The 18,828-nt window shown below is 39.4% G+C and overlaps 3 protein-coding genes across 4 annotated transcripts in view; 2 read left to right on the top strand and 1 right to left on the bottom strand.

Moving 5' to 3' along the window:
- LOC149022968 (NADH dehydrogenase ubiquinone complex I, assembly factor-like protein (DUF185)) overlaps positions 1-8,514 on the top strand; it is a 47,382-nt gene extending 38,868 nt beyond the window's left edge. For both annotated transcript variants that reach the window (XM_089150857.1, XM_089150856.1), the window contains exons 12-14: positions 6,108-6,152; positions 7,109-7,243; positions 7,972-8,514. In XM_089150857.1, coding sequence (XP_089006983.1) covers positions 6,108-6,152; positions 7,109-7,243; positions 7,972-8,106 — 315 coding nt within the window. In that variant the 3' untranslated portion in view covers positions 8,107-8,514. The remainder of the gene's footprint in view (positions 1-6,107; positions 6,153-7,108; positions 7,244-7,971) is intronic.
- On the top strand, positions 997-4,083 carry LOC149022969 (uncharacterized). Its single transcript, XM_089150963.1, has 4 exons — positions 997-1,295; positions 1,393-2,849; positions 3,001-3,119; positions 3,212-4,083. Exons 1-4 carry the CDS (start codon positions 997-999, stop codon positions 3,749-3,751), a joined length of 2,415 nt encoding a protein of 804 aa, XP_089007089.1. The 3' UTR covers positions 3,752-4,083.
- A 2,465-nt stretch (positions 8,515-10,979) lies between the features above and the next one.
- Positions 10,980-13,660, bottom strand: LOC149022967 (large ribosomal subunit protein uL13w). Its single transcript, XM_089150855.1, has 4 exons — positions 13,310-13,660; positions 13,089-13,205; positions 12,903-12,990; positions 10,980-11,256 (listed from the first exon to the last, which is right to left on the bottom strand). The coding sequence occupies exons 1-4, from the start codon at positions 13,579-13,581 to the stop codon at positions 11,113-11,115; spliced, it is 621 nt and encodes a 206-aa protein (XP_089006981.1). The 5' UTR covers positions 13,582-13,660; the 3' UTR covers positions 10,980-11,112.
- Between the last annotated feature and the right edge of the window lie 5,168 nt (positions 13,661-18,828).

The following is an 18,828-nucleotide window of genomic DNA, read 5'->3' as shown; positions in this document are numbered from 1 at the left end:
CTATAACTCCATCGTATCTCAGGCTCTCTGCCTTCTTCTTTCTTCTGCAACTCCTCCGGCGGTTGCAGGCTTGCAGCGGTCACTCTGGTCTCCATCTTAGGCGACGGTAAGTCGCCGAATACTTTTTTTTTTTTTTTTTTTCTTACTTCTGGTCACTCGATTCTTACTTCTGCTACTTTTTTTTTTTTTCTTTTTCCCCTCCTCATAGGCTCATACAAAGGCCACTTTAGTTGCAGCGATCAAATTGCAGCGGCTACATCACCATCTCAGGCGACGGTATGTCGCCGGAAATTTTTTTTTTCCTGCGATTGTAAGATTGTTACAGCTTGCTTTTTTCTTCCTTTTTTTTGGTTTGGTTGTTGCTTACTGCCTTGGTGTATGAGTGATTGACTGTATTATCACTGTATGATGTTTTTTTTCTTCTTTTTTCCTGCGATTGGCTCCCAAGCATGAATTTTTCAGAAGCTTGGTTGATGCACCATGTGCAAACCATTTGTTTTCAGCATCAAACAGTTGAGAATTTGAGATTGATGCTTTGTTTCCATCAGCTTTGCTTCGGTCAGTAAACCTTCTTGGCTTCTTCTTTATAGGCTCCCCTGGTTCACCCTTGCATGATTGCTTCTGCTTTACCTGAAACCCAAAACAAAAACACAAATTAACTTCCAGATTAATTCATACCAACATTTCTAAACATTTATAATTTGATGATCACAATAGAAACTAACCTCTGCAACAGGCTCCCCTGGTTCACTCAATATCCTGTTCCTGTATTCTGAATTTCTGATTTGCTTGTGATGGATCCTTCTATTAACAATTGCATCGGCTGATCAGCTTCATCACCATGTAGTAATTTTTTTAGTCATCATCTTCATCTTATATTTTCTGATTTTTCAGAATAGAAGCTTGGTATCATTATCAATTTCATTATTGTTTTTAATTTTGGCTAATTATATGTGTATCATGTTTATTTGTTGTAGATTTTACTAGTTATTTAAAATGACCTCAAGGCCCTCAAGTGATAATCAAGCGGCTGCTCTTAGTCAGCCTATTCCTAGTGGGGGTGAAGCCTATGATCCCTCAAAAGACCCAAAGAGAAAGGCCAAGTCAAATGACCCAGGGTGGAAATATGGGTATTGGCCAGATGTTGCTGACAGGAATACAGTCAGATGTAGTTTGTGCAACAAAAACTTTAAAGAAGGAATTAAAAGATTGAAGCAACATCTAGTGGGTGGATATGGGGATGTTGTGAAGTGCACCAAGACCACTGCAGCAATTGCCCAAGAGATGAATGCAGTGTTGGTGAAAAATAAAAAGAGAGCTATTGTTACTTTTGGATAATGAGGAGTATGATGACATTCAAATTGGAGAAGAACATCCTATTCCTGCCTCTAGGCCCTCTAGTGGAGGAACTACATTACCTAGTGTGGGGTCTGAGGTTGAGGTGTGCTCCAAGATACCAAGCTCTGGGACTGCATCAAAGAGACTGAAAAGTGCCCTTAATAAGGCACCAGTAAGGGGTCCCATTGATATGCATGTTAGACGCACTCCTGAAGAACTTGTTGAAGAAAAGAGGGCTAAGGGTGCTACTCAAACAACCATCTTGAATAGAATGAGATCCCCTGAAGAAAAGAAGCGAGTGGATAACCACATTGCTGATTGGATGTATCAGTGTGGCATTCCATTCAATGCAGTTAAAGCTAAAAGCTTTGAGGTGATGGTTGAGTCTATTGCACAATATGGTTCTGGGTATAAGCCCCCAAGTTACCATGAAATCAGGGTGCCTTTGTTGAAGAGTGCAAAAGAAAGAACAATGGAGATAAGGAAAAAGTATGAAAAGTATTGGAGGAAGTATGGATGCACACTCATGTCTGATGGGTGGACTGACAAAAAGGGTAGGCATCTCATCAATTTTCTTGTCAATTGTCCAGAGGGAACATTCTTCCTTGGTTCTGTGGATGCATCTAGCCAGGTGCAAGATGCAAACATGCTCTTTCAGTTATTGGATAGCAAAGTTGAAGAAATTGGGGAAGACCATGTACTTCAAGTGGTGACTGATAATGCCTCAAATTACAAAGCAGCAGGGGTATTATTAATGGAGAAGAGGACTAGATTATATTGGACTCCTTGTGCAGCCCATTGTCTTGATTTGATGCTAGAGGACATTGGAAATTTGAAACAATATAAGAAAGTGATAATTCAGGGGAAGAGAATTACCACTTTCATTTATAGGCACACAAGATTGCTGGAGGCCTTGAGACAGAAGACAAATGGCAGAGATCTTGTGAGGGCTGCAGTGACTAGGTTTGCCACTTCATTCTTGACATTGCAAAGCTTGTTGAAACACAAGGATGATTTAAGGCACTTATTCATTTCTGAGGAGTGGACAAATTCCAATTTGTCCAAGACAGAAGCAGGGAAGAAAGTAGCTGAAACAACTTTTTCTACAGCATTTTGGCATGGTGTGGAGGATTGTATTAGAGCATCACAACCTCTTATGATTGTATTGAGGATTGTGGATGTTGATGAAAGACCCGCACTGCCTGAAGTGTTTGTAGCCATGCAAGAGGCCAAGAAAAAAATAAAGGACAATTTTGGAGGCAAAGAACGACTTTGGAAGAAAGTCATACAAATCATTGATAGGCGATGGGAGTGCCAGATGGAGAGACCTCTATATGGTGCAGCCTATTTCTTGAATCCTGGGAAGTTCTACAACTTAGATGATGTAGATGATTATGGGTTGATCACTTCTCTCCAAACTTCTTTCAATGAAGTTGTTGGAAGAATAGTGCCTGATGCATATCAACAAGATAAGATATTGTCCCAGGTAAATGACTACAAGGAAGCTAGAGGTCCTTTCTCCATAGCTATGGCTATCGAGAGCGTACAACTATGAGTCCTCGTAAGTTTTTACTTGTATATTTTATTTTTAGGTATACTTATTTGGTTTGTAACTCTACCTATTATGTTAATCTTTTTTTTTTTTTTTTTTTAATACTATAGTTACATGGTGGGATACACATGGAGGAATTGTTCTTGAGCTTACAAAGATTGCACGGAGGATACTAAGCCTTTGTTGTTCTTCCTCTGGTTGTGAAAGGAATTGGAGCACATTTGAGTTTGTAAGTATTAAATGATTCAAGTATTTAAAACACTTTTAAATTTAAATTTAGAAGAATGACTTGGGATTCTTTTCAATTGCTTATGAATTCAGATTCACACCAAGAAGAGGAATAGGCTGGAACATGAAAGGTTGAATGATCTAGCTTTTGTTCAGTACAATCGTCGTCTTCAAGAAAGGTTCGATGAAAGGCGATTAAAGATTAGAAATTATGATCCACTACTCCTTGATGAGCTTGACTGGAGCAGTGAGTGGATGGTTAATCAGCCTGATGATTTAGTCCATCCTAAGGGTGATCTTACTTGGAGCACTATTGATAGAGCTATAGGGGCATCTTCATCACTTGAGGGCCAAAATAGACCGAGGAGAGGTCAACCAAGTGGATCAACATCTGGTGGAGACTGTGGAGTTAATATATGTTATTCACGTCGCAACCGCAGGTCTTTGGAGAGGGTGGTTGAGGAAGAGGAACATGACTTTGAGTCTGATGGAGACACGGAAGAAGAGGAAGACTTGCATGATGATGAGAACATTGCAGATGATTTTGGTTTGAGGTCTACCTCTTTGGAGCAACAACAAGTTCGAGAAGATCTCCCACTTGCTACCAATTTAATTGATGATGATTATGACTAGCTGACTTATACTTTTCTATTGGGAATTTTGGATATGAATTATGGATTTTTATTGGGAATTTTGGATATGGGTGTGTTGGTACATTTGGGCTTTGGATTTTAGATTTTAGATATAAGTGGGACTGTTTGCTTAAATATTTAAAACTTTCTATTTAGATATAATATGCTTTGTTTCATTTTCTTCTTTTACTTGTGAGGATATTTGGCTACAGCTCAACAATGTAGAAGAGGTGGAGTTGTAGGTGATGGTGGAGGTGGAGCCATGGAGTTGTAGGTGGTGCTAGTGTTGGTGACATTTAATGAAGGTATGTTGTCTAGTGTTTATTTGTTTTGTTCATGCATCTATGTGTTTACTATTTAGTATTTAGTTACATTTTATCGTATCTTGATTCTTGTTAATGATAGTATGATACTTGAAATTTATTTAGGACCTACTATGTGTTGTTTGTAGTATGTTGGATGACTTGAGGTAGGCTAAATGGTTAATATTAGTTTTTTTATTATATATAAGATATGTTTATAATGAATTAGTGTATGAGATGTACATTAAAACGCCTCGACCGCCTCAAAAGCGCCTCGGAGGGCGCCTCATCGACTCATCGCCCCAACTAGCTAAAACCGCCTCGCATCGCCTTGTCGCCGTGACAACTATGTTCTCAACACATGGCATTGTATTGTCTAAGTAGTTTGAATGATCGTTATTTTCTCCTTTGGCTTTATTCTTCTATCATGTTTATTGTATGGTCTGATTATCTAATCATCCTGCACTAATATAGATAAAATTGGCTGGGGCAATGGATAAATTTTCATTTACTCACCTCCGCCTTCATATCTATTAACTTTTTAACATATTCCTTTTATTTGGTTTGTGCTCCCAAGTTCTGATTTATTACATGGTATCAGAGCTGTCATAATAACTTAGTGGTCTTCCATCATCCTGCTTTTGATTGGTCCTTGCTGTCAATCTCTTCTCTGGCGTGCAGCCACCTTTTGCTGCAGTTTTTTCTGTGCAGAGCCTGTTAACATCATGAGAGCTGGATCTGATCATGCTGTTTCTACATATGACTACCATATGCTGTTGGTTTCTCTGCCTGGATCAATGTATTTTCCATACTAGACTAGGATATTGATTTCTGGATGGTCAGGGAAAGGCTCGGTTGGTAGTATATCCAACCAACAGCCTTGTGATTCCCGCTACTGCTATTCCATTCTTGGATTTGTTCTCAAGTTCTTAAATCTGTCATACTCTGTACCTGCATTGACTCTGGGTTTGCCCATGTAATAATGCTATTCTCATACTAGAATTGCTGGATTCGAGGTGATCTAGAGGTCTGATTCAAGTTCTGATCTTGTAAAACCACTAAAGATATTCTATCATCACTATGGTATCAGTTTCTGAATCTGCTTTGTGAATGATGCAATTCTATCCCAAGTGACATTTGGTTATTGCTATGCATGAGGCTAGTCAATCACCGTTACTTACATATTGTTAAACCTGAAACCAATAGCATAGATTAGGCTTCTATTGAATATGTTAAATCTGTTGATCATTCATTCCATTCCAAGTTTTGACTAATTTTGGGTTCCTAGTTTCACTAGGAGTTGTCCATGTAGCAGATCCAGCAACTGGATTTAGCTGAGATTTCAGCAACATTATACCATTAAAAGGGGCACTTGTCCAGTGTTTCTTGCTTTATGATTTGTTGGCTTGATCTATTGCAACTTTTCTTGAACCTGGAATTTTATTCTCGGTATCTGATCTTGAAGGTAGTGGCTTGGTGCTCTTTATTCTCTGCATCTGATTTGGTGCTCATTAAGGACTCAATGTCTCTGTATTATCTTCTCGGCAAGCTTCTTATTTCGGAAATATATTAAATGAAACTGCGCTGAAAGGAATGACTCACCCTGGCTTACTTATTACCATTCAACTTTCTTATTCCATTTGTTACCTGCTTGCACTTTTCCTTTCTGTTTTCAATTTAACTAGGTATTTGCTTAAACAACTACATCATCTCAGTAGTTTATTTGAATGCAGAGGGTGAAGTTATGACCCGGATAATGAGCTAGCACATCCTGATGTAATTACATAAATTGGAGTAGTTTATTAGTCTCAGCTGCTACTTTAAATTAAGACTACTAGCAAGATATGGTAAACATTGTTAAAGTGCACATACATACAGGAATGTCATAGTTTAGATTATCCCAACTTTATTTAGTCAAATATCTCCCTACTTATTTAACCAAATATCAGCTCAAGGAAAACCCACAATGATAAAGGTCGTTTTTACCTCTTCTTTTTAGTTTTGTTAAGATTTAGTCTCATGTTTCATTCATCACATCTCTTCTTTATGCTGCAGAAAGGTGGCAGCAGTCTAGACCATAGCAGCTACCTGGATGCTAAGGTATGAATTTTCTTTTGAAGACCAGTAATGCAGAAAATTTCTGATCCAGTTAACATCCCTCTGTTTGATTGTCCATCATTAAAACAAATTTAAAATTTAGATGCTTTACCAAGTTCCAGTGTAGTTCTTATTGTCTCTGATTATCAATTCATTTTCTTCATTGCGTCTTGTGGTTAATCTTGGTATTGGATGTGCATTAGATAGGGGCATAAGTCATGAAAGCAGAGGAAAATTCTTCATTCATCAGATCTTATTATCAAGCTTCTAATTTATCACGCATTTGGATTGTCCCACATATCCAGTTATACAGTCATTCAAGTTTGTCTATACTATGAACTTCACTGCTAGTAGCATCAATTATATTTGTTACACTTTTTGTCATGAGCTATAACTCCTGTTGCCCTTTTTTCAGCAGTTAGTATGCCATGTCACAATCAGTGTACACATTGTTGTTGCTTCAATTCCTGCCAAAGGCCAAAGATTTATAGCTTTGCTTTGTTTAACAATCTTTTTTTTTTCCGAGTTTTTCTGCATATCAAATTTAAAAATACATGATCTGAACACAGAGTTCAACGTCCTTTACCTGATGCTTTTCTAGACTTCGTCATTTCTACTGGAACGGTGGTTACTGATTTTGTCGATAGGTCATTTTTCTTCTTTGACCAAGACTGAAGAACAGGGGGCTCCTTTTTATTCCCCTCCCCAGTTAGTGTGCCATGTCACAATCAATATACAAACATGACTGGTTTACGTTTAGTCAAAAAGCTCTTTTTTCTATTAGAAAATTACATTAATGCAACAATCTGATTTCAATTGGTAATAAAAATGGCAACTGCAATTTGATAACTATATTTTTCAAGGTTGGTCTTATACCTTCGTAGAAACATGGCACATTTTGAGTACATAATATTCTTGCAGGAGTGGCCTCTAAGATGTCCATGTTGATTCCCTTGCAGGGTGATGCTGACATCTTCTTCCCCACAGACTTCTATATCTTGGAGCAAATTGACCACTACTGCTCTGGATGGAAGAGTTTGCACAAGGATGACTCATCCAAGAACAAGAAAGGGAGGAAAAGACGGACAATCACAGTGAGTTTTATCCTCATTCATTAATTTTTCTGGTTGACCTTTCTAAGACATGCTGAAAGGCCCAGATTTTTGTGTCAATATAAATTTGACATGTCACTTTGGTGCATCAATGAGGTGTAGTATCAATTCATCCAGTATTCCAGTGTACAAAGTGCCAACTGTCAGAGTAGAAAAAAAAAAAAAAAAAAAAAATTGGATATTGATCATCTGACTTCAACTCCCTAGTTCCTCACACCAATTATGTCATCCACTCATTTCACTGACATGAATCTTGTATTTTCGTCCAGTGAGTTAAGTTCTCGTGGCTTTTCACTTTGAATGAAACCCTTGTGGCCACCCATATTTGTTTTGTATCTTTCCAATGTCTCTGTGGCACTACATCTTATGGTGCAGTGAAGAGCCGTCATTTCAAATCATCATGCAGTCCTAATCAATGTCATCTAATCTTATCACTTTTTTGGGTTGCACTTTATGGTTTACATTAATGCATTAGTTTCCAAAATTTTTTTCTTACTGTTCCAGAGTGCAACCCATCCATGGTGCTCTCTTTTGGAACAGATCCATGGGGTCTCGTGTGCAGCTAAATCTTAACTATGCTTTGAATCCTTCTCTTTTGGAATGTGTGGCGCTAGTAGAACTTTTCTTCTTGCTATCTGCAGTCTTCAGGAAGAAATTTTCTTTACTCAGTATATTCTGTGTAATTGTTCAAATTGATCTCCCTTGTGCAGCTCAATACAGATGCATTCATGGAAGAATTTGGTCTGCCTTCAAAGACAAGGACTAAGGATGGGTACAACCCACTACTTGATGACTTCAAGAATACCAAGTTCTACTTGAGTGTGCCAACACATAATACCAAATAGAGATCAGATTATTGACACCCCAGAGCATTATTATGTTGTCCACAACCAATGAATTATGGAGAAGCAGGTTAAAAAGGTTATGGTTTACAGAGATAATTGAGCTTACAAGTGAAATGGCGATCTTATTACTTGTCAGACCTTGCTTATTGCGGCCTACAAATTTTGTTGTATTTATTTCATGTATCATTTAGAACCACAGAATGACCTGCCAACTTTTGTAGGAAGATCATTGGCTTTTCTTCCAATTCAGAGTGCAGATTTAGAAGGCTTATACATCATGAAGCTTCAGCAATGATGAATTTTGCAAAGAACATTTTTTTTCTTCTTTCAATAAATTGGAAATGCCAAATCAGGATTCGATTTGTGAGCGTGAACATGTATGAATACAAGCATACTTAACAAGGAGTTATTATTGTTATTGTGATTATTTTTCTTTCACATTTTACTCTTTCACATGTTATGGTGGATTTTGGGGGGGGGGGGGGGTGTTGAGGGGAGCAAGGGGCGTGAAAGGAGATAAGAGTCCGGATCAGCTCCCTGCTAGGAGAACAATGTGCTTCCCAGATGAAAACAATGTATTTCCCCAATGCTTCACCATCATACAATAATGGTGGGGGGTCGTGTAAGACTTTTTTTTTTTTTTTTTTTTTTCACTTTTTATTCTTTTACATGTTATGGTGGATTTTGGGGATAGGGGGTGTTGTGGGGAAACAAGCGGTGTGAAAGGAGAGTCTAAATCAGCTCCTTGCCAAAGAGAACAATGTGTTTTCACGATGCTTTCCCATCATAAAAAAGTGGTGGGGCCATGTGGGACCCACTAGGGTCTCACATATGGTTTATTTTATTAATATTTATGTGTCGATCTCACTACTATTATGTGGTGAGGAAAGTGTGAGGTAACTACAATGTTCTTCTCTAACAAGGAGGTGATCCAAACAAACAAGAGATGGTGGTTCATATTATATATAATCGGCTATAAGGCACTAATTTTGTTTTTTGGTTTTTTCCCCCTTCTTTGATAGCATGTTTATTATTATATTTTTTTTTTTGTAACAAAGGCGCTTTATATATAGGGAAATTGGGGATGAGAATATTATATATGCCACCGACAAGGGTTAAACCCACAACTTATACAATGAGAGGTGAAGTTCTCAACCACTCCACTAACCCTTCATTGGCTTAATAGCATGTTCTGATTCAATAATGAAGTGGGAAGCCTCTCAATTGTATTAATTCGATGCAGAATTTGATAAATGGAACACCTGCTCCAGTGGTAGAGTACCTGTTGGGGGAGTTTTGGAAACTTTAGTGCAGCTAGGGCACTCAAATTCTTGAAACCGGGGAGGAGCACCCCCGGGAATTTATTAAGTGAAAGGAACTGCAGAATACTAACCTGACCCATTGCAATTCGAGCATTACACCAGAATGGCTCATCTCGGTACACATGTCCTGGTAGGGGTGTCAATTTGCAGCCCAAATTGAACCTTAATGGGTTGTGTTTGGGCTGACGGTGGTAGAGCCCACACCAATTTGAACCCAAACCACAACCCGTTATATAGTTTAACATTAAATATTGTTTGAATCATCATATTACCACTAGGTAGTTGGTATAGACTATCAGAAAAATTGAGCATGAATTTAAAGATCAAATAGTCATTCTACTACTTATAAGAGACCATTAGAAAAGTATGAATGTTCAATTGAATGTACAAAGTTTCTTTAAATTAAGTAAATATTTATCAAATATGAAAACGTTGATTAAGTATGATTATATTTATCGAGAGGTATTTCTTTAGCATATCAACTAAATACCAACCCAAAAAAGAGGGATTTCATAGAAGGGAAAAATAAAAAAAGAATCAACATTCTCACAAAACAAGAACTCAATTTCAAGACAATCAATTATAGAACAAGTTACAATTTAAAAGGGTTTTTTGTTTAAAGATTTGTTTCATGACTATCTGATGGAGCCTAAGAAATGAGCTTGTAGTTTCTATGTTACTACTTATTATTTGAATTCTTGATTTCTATAAGGTGAATGAGATTTTTATAACATAAATTGACTTTTTATTTTTTAATGAAAATTGATCAATAACAATTTTGTTTTCCATAGAATTTGACTCTTGTTATAAGATGTTCGACTATTTATTTTTATTATTTTTCTTGTATATTATAAATCATTAGCCCAAACCGTTTGTCAACCCGAGTAAAAACCGTCAAACCGTTAATTAGTCCGAACCCAAACCGCACCAAACCAAAACCGGCCCAAAACAGTTATTTTACTAACAAGTCTGTTTGAGCCGGAGTGTTTTTGAGCCCCAAACCATTAAACCCAGCCCGAAACCGTATTAACATCCCCATGTCTTGGTGTCTACTATCGGTGAACAGAATGGCCTATCTAGTCTCGTTTGAACTACTAGTTTTCAAAAAGCCTTATTAGTGTATAGGAAAGAAGAAGCCGGACCTTTGTTCATAGCAAGAGTTCGTGTAGATGGCTATACTTGCCCATTCCCAATGCATGGAGGCAGGAAATTTTGAAATTAAACGATGGGTCAGTGGACACAACTACCATCTTCTATGCATGACTCCCATACATAGGAATCTACATATTTAAGAATGTGTGCACATGAATCTGACCCTCTTTGAGGTTGTACGTCAAGTGCTTCGAGGAGTAGAGCCAGACTAAATACAAACGGCTGCAACAAATCTAAAACATTTCATCATGAAGCAACATGAAGTGGCTATGTCGTTGCATCCACCGAGAACTTACAGGGAAAATTTTCACTCAAAGAGATCAAATAAACCATCTAGCTCTCGTTCATGTAAAGGACACTGAAGATGCTTACCACAAAAAGACAGTGAAGATTGAAAAATTCTGAAACGCATCTTATCTTAATACCAAAAAGCATCAAAATATCATGACATTCTACCGAAGCATAGTGCCAAAACTTAACATAAAATTCAATAACATCCCAAATACTCTGCAAAATTCTCATGTGAAAACACTTAATATTTAACGGAAGCAAGAACATCTAATTGAGCTCCGAGCTTCTCTTCAACCGCCTTCTCAGCCTTGACCCTCAATTTTGTCAACTGCTTCCTCCTTTCGTATGCTACTTGGGCTCTCTCCTTTCTCTTCTTCTCGAGATCCTGAAAGCAACAAGAATCACAAACGATGAAGAAACAACATTGTGCTTAAGATGTTTATCTTAAAATTATTAATTTTAATTGCATAGTGCTACAAACTTTTAAGAAACCATAAAAATTTAGCCAGGACACATTTAACAGATCAGCACGTTCAATTTGCTCTGCTTTCTAATTATGCAGGATCCCAATCTTGTTTGAAATGATAATTCACCAAGCATAGAAGGAACACCATTCAGATTTACTAAATCATGGGGCAATTTCAAGAAAAATAAGAAAACCCTGTTCAAATTGGAATAATGATTTTCCTGCCATGGAAGAAGAACTGAGAACTTTAAAAATTACTCAAAAATATTTTGGAACTATGAACTTCAAATTGTACAAAAAAAAGCCCAAAAGAGGTCATTGGGATATACGTCCAAACAACGAGACCATGCCTTATTCAAGTAGGCAAATGGATAAAGAGGAAAACATTAACAGTTAACCCACAGCACTACAAACTTCTAAGAAACCATAAAAATTTAGCCACGACACATTTAACAGATCAGCAGGTTCAACTTGCTCTGCTCTCTAATTATGCAGGATCCCAATCTTGTTTGAAATGATAATTCACCAAGCATCGAAGGAAACACCATTCAGGTTTACTAAATCATGGGGCAATTTCAAGAAAAATAGGAAACCCTGTTCACATTGGAATAATGATTTTCCTTCCATGAAAGAAGAACTGAGAACTTTAAAAATTACTCAAAAATATTTTGGAACTATGAACTTCAAATTGTACAAAAAAAAAAGAAGCCCAAAAGAGGTCATTGGGATACACGTCCAAACAACGAGACCATGCTTTATTCAAGTAGGCAAATGGATAAAGAGGAAAACATTAACAGTTAACCCACAGCAATAGAAAAAGTTCATAACACACAAATGACTTATCTGAAAACCTAACTACATAGAATAAAGGACAGGAATTATCTAAGCCAAGAAGACCAATAAAAAAATTGAATAACAAGAACAGCAAAAAATAAAAATAACCAAAACCGTGCCAACTTGCAGAGTTTTAACTACTTGCAACAAAACATTTTGCTAAGTAAAAAAGTATTTACTGAAAGGTGGGCCATAATGGCTCAATTTGTAACACAAAACATGCCAATTTGAACCCATACTCACAACCTCAAAGCAAATGCAACCAGGCTTGAACATGGTGGGAACAAATACTAAATGGGTTGGACATACTAAGACAAGCCACGAATCTAAAACCTTATAGGGTAACCAGTAGGGAAAAAAACCCATGGAAGGGTTCAAAGCAAGACTTGCTTATAGAGATTAACAGAAACTACTCAATCAAACCTTTGATATATCACTGCATATCCATTTAGGTCACTAGATCTGCTACTGCACTTCCTGACTTAGATAAGCTATATATGTTTCACAATGATAAAACGAAAACTTCAAATCATGAATAATCATTCATCCAACTCAAAACTGACCATGAGAAAAAGAATCATTTTCTTTCTCTCTCTTTTTTTTTTTTGGGGGGGGGGGGGGTGTTACCGTAGCCATAATAAGAACGCTGATGCAATGCCATCTTAGATTATTTAATACAGTCCAATTGAAGTATCAAAAAAAACACACACAAAAGAGCAGCTAAAACGAACCTTAATAGTGTCATAATGGTTCCATCCAACCTCAGACGACAGGCGACCCATCAAACAGTATTTGTGGCCAGGCTGGAGCCTCAAAACCCTGATTTTACAAAAACCAATTGTGATCTACCCAGACTATGAAAATAAAACTCAATCGAATCAACCAAAAACAATAAAGCAAACAATGAGTAAACTCACTTGAGAGCGTCGGGGATAACCATCCTCTTAATCTTGTCATAAGGAGGGGGAACACCCTCATATGCCTTCAAACGAGCAAGGGCTGCAGCTCCACGCTTGGTTTTGTGAGGAATCATCCTACGTCAAACCAAATAGAATGAGAAAACAGAGACGAAAGGAAAAACGATTTTTTTATGGGAATTTGGACATCGAATGAAGAAAAGAAACAAATGAGAGCATACCCACGAATGGTCCTCCAGAGAATCTTAGAAGGAGCACGGAAATGAATAGGGCCATGAGAAGGCTTGGTGTTCATCCTCTTCCTGAGGAAACGAAGATATTTCATCTTCTGACGAACGAGACCGCCTGAAAGGCAGATCTCTTCGCAGCGGACAACTACTACCTTCTGGCCATTGAGAAGCTCCTTTGCGAGGATCGAAGCTAGGCGACCAAGCATGTGGTGGCGAGCATCCACCACCACTCTTCGAGCGCAGATCCCTGAGCCTGAGACCATCTTGTTCCTCTTCCTCTGTCACTGGTTTCTCTTTCTCTCCCTCCCTCTCAATTCGGCACTTCAGAGAGATTGGCTTACTAGGGTTTATTTGTTTATATTCTGGTTCGTTTTTCCAGTTTAGATCTGTTTTTCGAATATATTACATCTATGCCATTTTGCTAGGGTTTCGCAACAGGGTTTGGCAGCCGCAAAGCCACGCCTGGCTAACCCGACTCCAGCAGTATTTTGGCCGGTTCAGAACTAAAAGGAACCAATGTGGTCTTTTTATTAACACACTAATAGTCTCCAACATCAAAAGAGGCAATGCCACATATTTTGTGTGGGACCCACTGGTGGTTTATCTTCAGTTTTTTTTTTTTATATTCAAATGTGGATCCCATATAAAATGTGTAACAAAAAAGTGTCAAGTGCTCTTCTTGCCCCGGGGATGGAGCTTCAGTGATGTGCAATTAATACGTAACACTGAACTACGTACAGGTCAAGAGATGGCTGGAGATTGTGTCTTGCAAGGTTTACCCTCGTCTCGCTGTTGACACTCCTATTTGGTTGCCTTCCACTGATAGTGTGTTCTCCCTTAGCAGTGCGTATGAAAAGCCATTCGGCGATGTGGTGAGAAAGTTTCTTGGAACAACATTGTTTGGTTTTCCTCAGCTCAACTTAGGTTTGCCTTTGAGCCTTTCGGCGATGGTCTAGATCAACGTCTTCCTTCCACAACATCCCTCCCCCCTCTTACATACACTTCAACTGTACTAATGTTGGGAACTCGTCTTGCGGCGATTAATTTCCCCTCTGCCCCTATGACCGAGTAGACCCCTTTCCTGGGGGGATGGCTTTCGGGGTTGCCTTGTGCTGTCTGTCGTAAGGGAGTGACTGAAGGATCTCTCATCTAGGGCCCAAATGCTGCTACGTTGCTTGCTCCAGCCCAGGTTGGTTCCAAGGAAAATATGAGTTATTAACCCACCAACTGCCCACTGTTTGAGCAGTGAGTGATTTAATTCCCACTTACCATTTCTTCTCTAGTCTTGTCTCACTTTATTACCATTTTAAAATCTATATTGAGACTGTCTCCCACGAACTGAATTTATCCCCAACCATCACCTTACATCTTTTTGGCTTCATCCATACTTTAACTTTGGTTGTGCTTTGCTACTAAAAAAGCGACCGTAACTTTCCTTTTTTGGTTACTTTACTTTGTTTTTGACTCTGCTCAACTCTTTCGTCCCTGTCAATCAACTTTGAGCCTTTCACCTCTGTGCGTGTTAGTATCATGCAGGGTTGAAGCCGCTCTTCCCCCAGAACTCCGGCAAGCAGATACTCACAGCCTGGCCCCGGCGCCCCTGTTGGGTTTGGTCAGGGCACCTTGTCTAAAGCTGGAGGTCAAGGATCGGCTTCTGGATGGAAACCAATCAGAGGACACTCTGAACCACGTTTTCGTGAGGCTCTAGCTGACACCCCCATCGATAGAATCCTTTACGGATATGCCATCGGTTCCCCTCCTCTTACTGGTGCGACATTGGGAGGAAGCATTTCAGAACTTTGGAGAGATCTGGGTGCTCTATCGGTCATTCCTTCTGGACGTGATAACATCAAGATAATCTTCTCCTCCACTGAAGCTTGCAGCAAAATCATCACTTTAGCTCCATGGTGGGTAGGTGACTACCTTATTCACCTCTCCATGGCCCCATTCCTAGACAATCGGAAGAAATCTAAACTCCCACCTATTGCGGTTTGGGCTCAACTCGAGACATCCAACCTTGACTGCATGTATGTAGACCAGCTCTTCAACGTAGCGTCCAAGCTTGGCTGTGTTTTGGATGCTCAACTCAATTACTCTAAACTTGGGCTTCCGCCTAACTCTGCTCGACTGAAGATCCATTGGAACATCAACTCTCCCGTTAAACTCACGGTGCCGATTAAAACTTGAATGGTGAAAGTTTCACTCTCAATGTTCTGTATGAAGTCTTGTTTATCTGTTCAAGTTGTGGGAAGATTTCTCATGAAGCTGAATTCTGTTCTCTTTATGAAAACTATGGCTGTACACCACCACCTTCTAGCCTAGGGCTTGTCCCACCCGAACTATATTTCCAAGCTCTTACAAACCCAATCAGAAGCTTCATGAAAAGTGTGTCGAAAGCTTTCAACAACAACAACAATGGCACCTCCTCATCCAATAAGCTCACCCCTAATAGCCCTGACTGGATGCATACTGCTTTTGAAGGAGTTCCCACGTTAATGTCGGATGACGACCTTCTCAAAAATCTCCTCAATAGCCCCACCAAAAGCCTTGATTCCTTCCAACAAGAGCTAAGAAATTTGTGTCACATGTATGATACACCACATCACATGGCCCCACCAAATACCCAGCTTTCTAACCACTTGGCTCCCACTACAAACCAATTGTCCACTTTGGTACCCAATAACTTTGACTATGTTCAAGAAAACCAAACTACTAACCCTGGTAAGGTTAAGCCACTGTTAAATAGATCTGTTTCTAGTCTAGAAAGGCACAACCCCCTCTCTCTCAAAGGGATGAACCACCAAATGAAGCAACCTGCTACTGAAAATGAAGGAAGTGTCTCTGAAAAATGTCTTCAAAAGGCAGCAGTGGTTTAACCAGCTTTGGGAAACAGTAGCCATGTTGCTGTTGTTCAAGGGCTGAGTGGTAATGCTTCTGAAAAAATTGTGGCAACCACCCTCTTGATTTCCCCTACAAGTGAAGAAGAAACCCGGCACTTGGTTATGTAACACGCATCTGTGGAAAACATGACTTCTGAGGTGCATGCAAAAAGTGCGCAACAAGGTAAAGAAAAAGGCAAGAAGGTGGTTGAGGGAGACGATTTTTTGACAAAAATCAACAAGACTAAAAATGCTAGAAAATCCTCTACCACTGAGGCAAATTCTACTGAGAATCGGGCACCAGATGCTCTAATGAATGGCTCGGCCTTCCACTCTGAATTGGAATGCATTAATCTCCTAAAGGATCTGGCAGTTCTGTCCTTATTGAAACAACTGAAAGAGAAAGGGTCTGAAAACAAATTGGGGCAGCAGGTCTTCAACATACAATCTGTCAAAATTTTCAATGGGCGAATTGAAGCCAAAGCTTCCGATGAACCGGCTGGCGATGCACTGCCTAATAAGGACTCCGGGACAGGCAATGGAGGATCTGATGCAGTAGTTGAAGGGGAAGAGCGTTGCTGGCCAAGCGGGAAACGAACCCGCCAATCCCCACCTGAAGCTGACCAAGCCACACCACGGGACTCATTTCGGTTTGCTCTTTACTCTCTGCTTGTTAGAACTTCTAAACCAATAGCCCACTTTGCCATATTCTGGGAAGAAATGAAAGCATGTTACATCAGCATATTTGGGCAGCCTATGAATGATCCTTTTTTTCCTCCTACAAGACAGACATAAAATGTGACATCGGCGCCAAACGCCCCCCAAGTCTTCCCCTACCACCACTATAGTCATTTCTTTGATCTTTGCATAGTTTATTTTATTTCTATTTGGGCCGTTATTTTCCTTTGGTACAATAAACTATCTACAAAACCTAGGAACCGATTCTCAACATAAATTTAATTTTGCTTTCTTGTCTGAGTAATGGTTAAGGTCTTGACTATTCTGTTTCATCTATTATGGAGTTTCTATATCTATTGGAAGTTATTTAAATCAGCTTGTTCATCTTTTTGTAACCATTACTAGTGCTTATTTCTGCCCCCCATTATCAAGCCAAAACCGTCTCCTTTCTTAGGCCCTTCTTCAAAATGAACTTCCTATCCTAGAACATTAGGGGTGTCAATGGAAAATTCTCGCTTCAAAGTCTGAAGAAAACTTTGGTCAAAATAAAACCACAGATTGCGTTCATTTGTGATACTAAATGCAGCAATCACCAAAACCTGATAGAATCAAACAACTCTATTTTTAAGGACTTCTCCCTCGTCGGGTACTCAAATAGTACTGGATCTAAAGGACTTAAGTGAGGAATCATGGTGATTGCACAAAAAAGCATATCTGTTTCACTTGTAAATGTGGATGCTCACATTTTGGCCATCTCAGGAGATAGCCCCTCTCCCTGGGTTGGGATTTTTGTCTATGCACTACCTACTTACCTTGAAAGGGTAGTGTTCTGGGAAAACCTTGACCTCTTCCTTGTCACCCTTGACAAGCCGTTCTTCATTGCTGGCGACTACAATGAGGTGATCAATGTGGGGAACAAATTCGGAGGATCTTTCAAGCATACCCTAGCTCGAGCATCTTTCCTAAAAATGATCAACTCCCACTCCCTGCTAGAGATTAAGGCACCATGATCCTATTTCACTTGGACTAATTGCCAAAAACCCCCTAACCTCATCAAGGAAAAATTAGACCATTTGTTTTCTAGCCCCAGTTGGGTAGCACTCTTTCCATCAACCCATATCCAAAGACTCCCAATTGCCTACTCTGACCATAATCCTCTGGTCTTAAAGGCAATGAAGTACAAACCTGGTGGGAGAAAGCTATTCCACTACCAAATAGCCTGGCATCTACATCCCAATTTCTCAAAGGAGGTCACTGACAATTGGAGTGCTAACAGTGGTCAACCTTTGGTAGGGAACCTGGCAAACCTTTCTAGATACCTGTCATTCTAGAACACCTCTTCTTTTGGGAAGGTCAACGAGCTCTTTGATTGTCTGACCACGGAAATTGATGTTTTAGAGCCTGCCCTTTCCCTGATCAAAATATGACCAGAGAAAAAAGAGAACTCCTGTCCTGGGCCCTTGATGCTGAGGAATTTTTCTGGTTTCAAAAATCAAGAAGCAACTACATTGAGGCTGGGGATAGGAACACCAGGTACTACCATCTCAACTCAAAAATTAACAACCATGTTAGAAAGATTGTCTCTATCTGCCATGATGGAATCATCTTAACCGACCCTAACCTTGTTGCATTGGCCTTTGCCAAACACATGAAAACCTTGTTCTCCACATCCAAACCACTAGATACCTCCTTCATCCAATGCCTTTTCCCCCCCTCGCCGACACCAGGAATGTTAAGTCACCTAACCAGGGCCCCTCCCTTGATGAGATAAAAAAGGTAGTGTTCTCCCTTGGCCCTTACAAGGCCCCCGGATGTGATGGCTTTAATGCATTCTTCTTTTAAAAACACTGGGACATTGTCAACCAAGACTTGCTCCACTTTGTGAACTAGTTCTTCTATGATGGGACCCTACATCAAGGCACAAACCATACCCTGCTGTGCTTCATCCCGAAG

The sequence above is a fragment of the Hakea prostrata genome, chromosome 3 (genome assembly GCF_041222555.1).
Source record: "Hakea prostrata isolate BN-2017 chromosome 3, UWA_Hpros_2, whole genome shotgun sequence".
NCBI lineage: Eukaryota > Viridiplantae > Streptophyta > Magnoliopsida > Proteales > Proteaceae > Hakea > Hakea prostrata.
The sequence above is the reverse complement of the archived record's forward strand: the minus strand, read 5'-3'. Positions and strand labels throughout refer to the sequence as shown.

Coding starts and splice junctions, on each gene's coding strand:
- LOC149022967 (XM_089150855.1), bottom strand. CDS start 13,581: ATGGTCTCAGGCTCAGGGATCTGCGCTCGAAGAGTGGTGGTGGATGCT. Junction 13,206..13,309: donor CTCTGGAGGACCATTCGTGG/GTATGCTCTCAT, acceptor GGTTTGACGTAG/GATGATTCCTCACAAAACCA. Junction 12,991..13,088: donor GTTATCCCCGACGCTCTCAA/GTGAGTTTACTC, acceptor TTGTAAAATCAG/GGTTTTGAGGCTCCAGCCTG.
- LOC149022969 (XM_089150963.1), top strand. CDS start 997: ATGACCTCAAGGCCCTCAAGTGATAATCAAGCGGCTGCTCTTAGTCAG. Junction 1,296..1,392: donor GCCCAAGAGATGAATGCAGT/GTTGGTGAAAAA, acceptor TCCTGCCTCTAG/GCCCTCTAGTGGAGGAACTA. Junction 3,120..3,211: donor ATTGGAGCACATTTGAGTTT/GTAAGTATTAAA, acceptor TTATGAATTCAG/ATTCACACCAAGAAGAGGAA.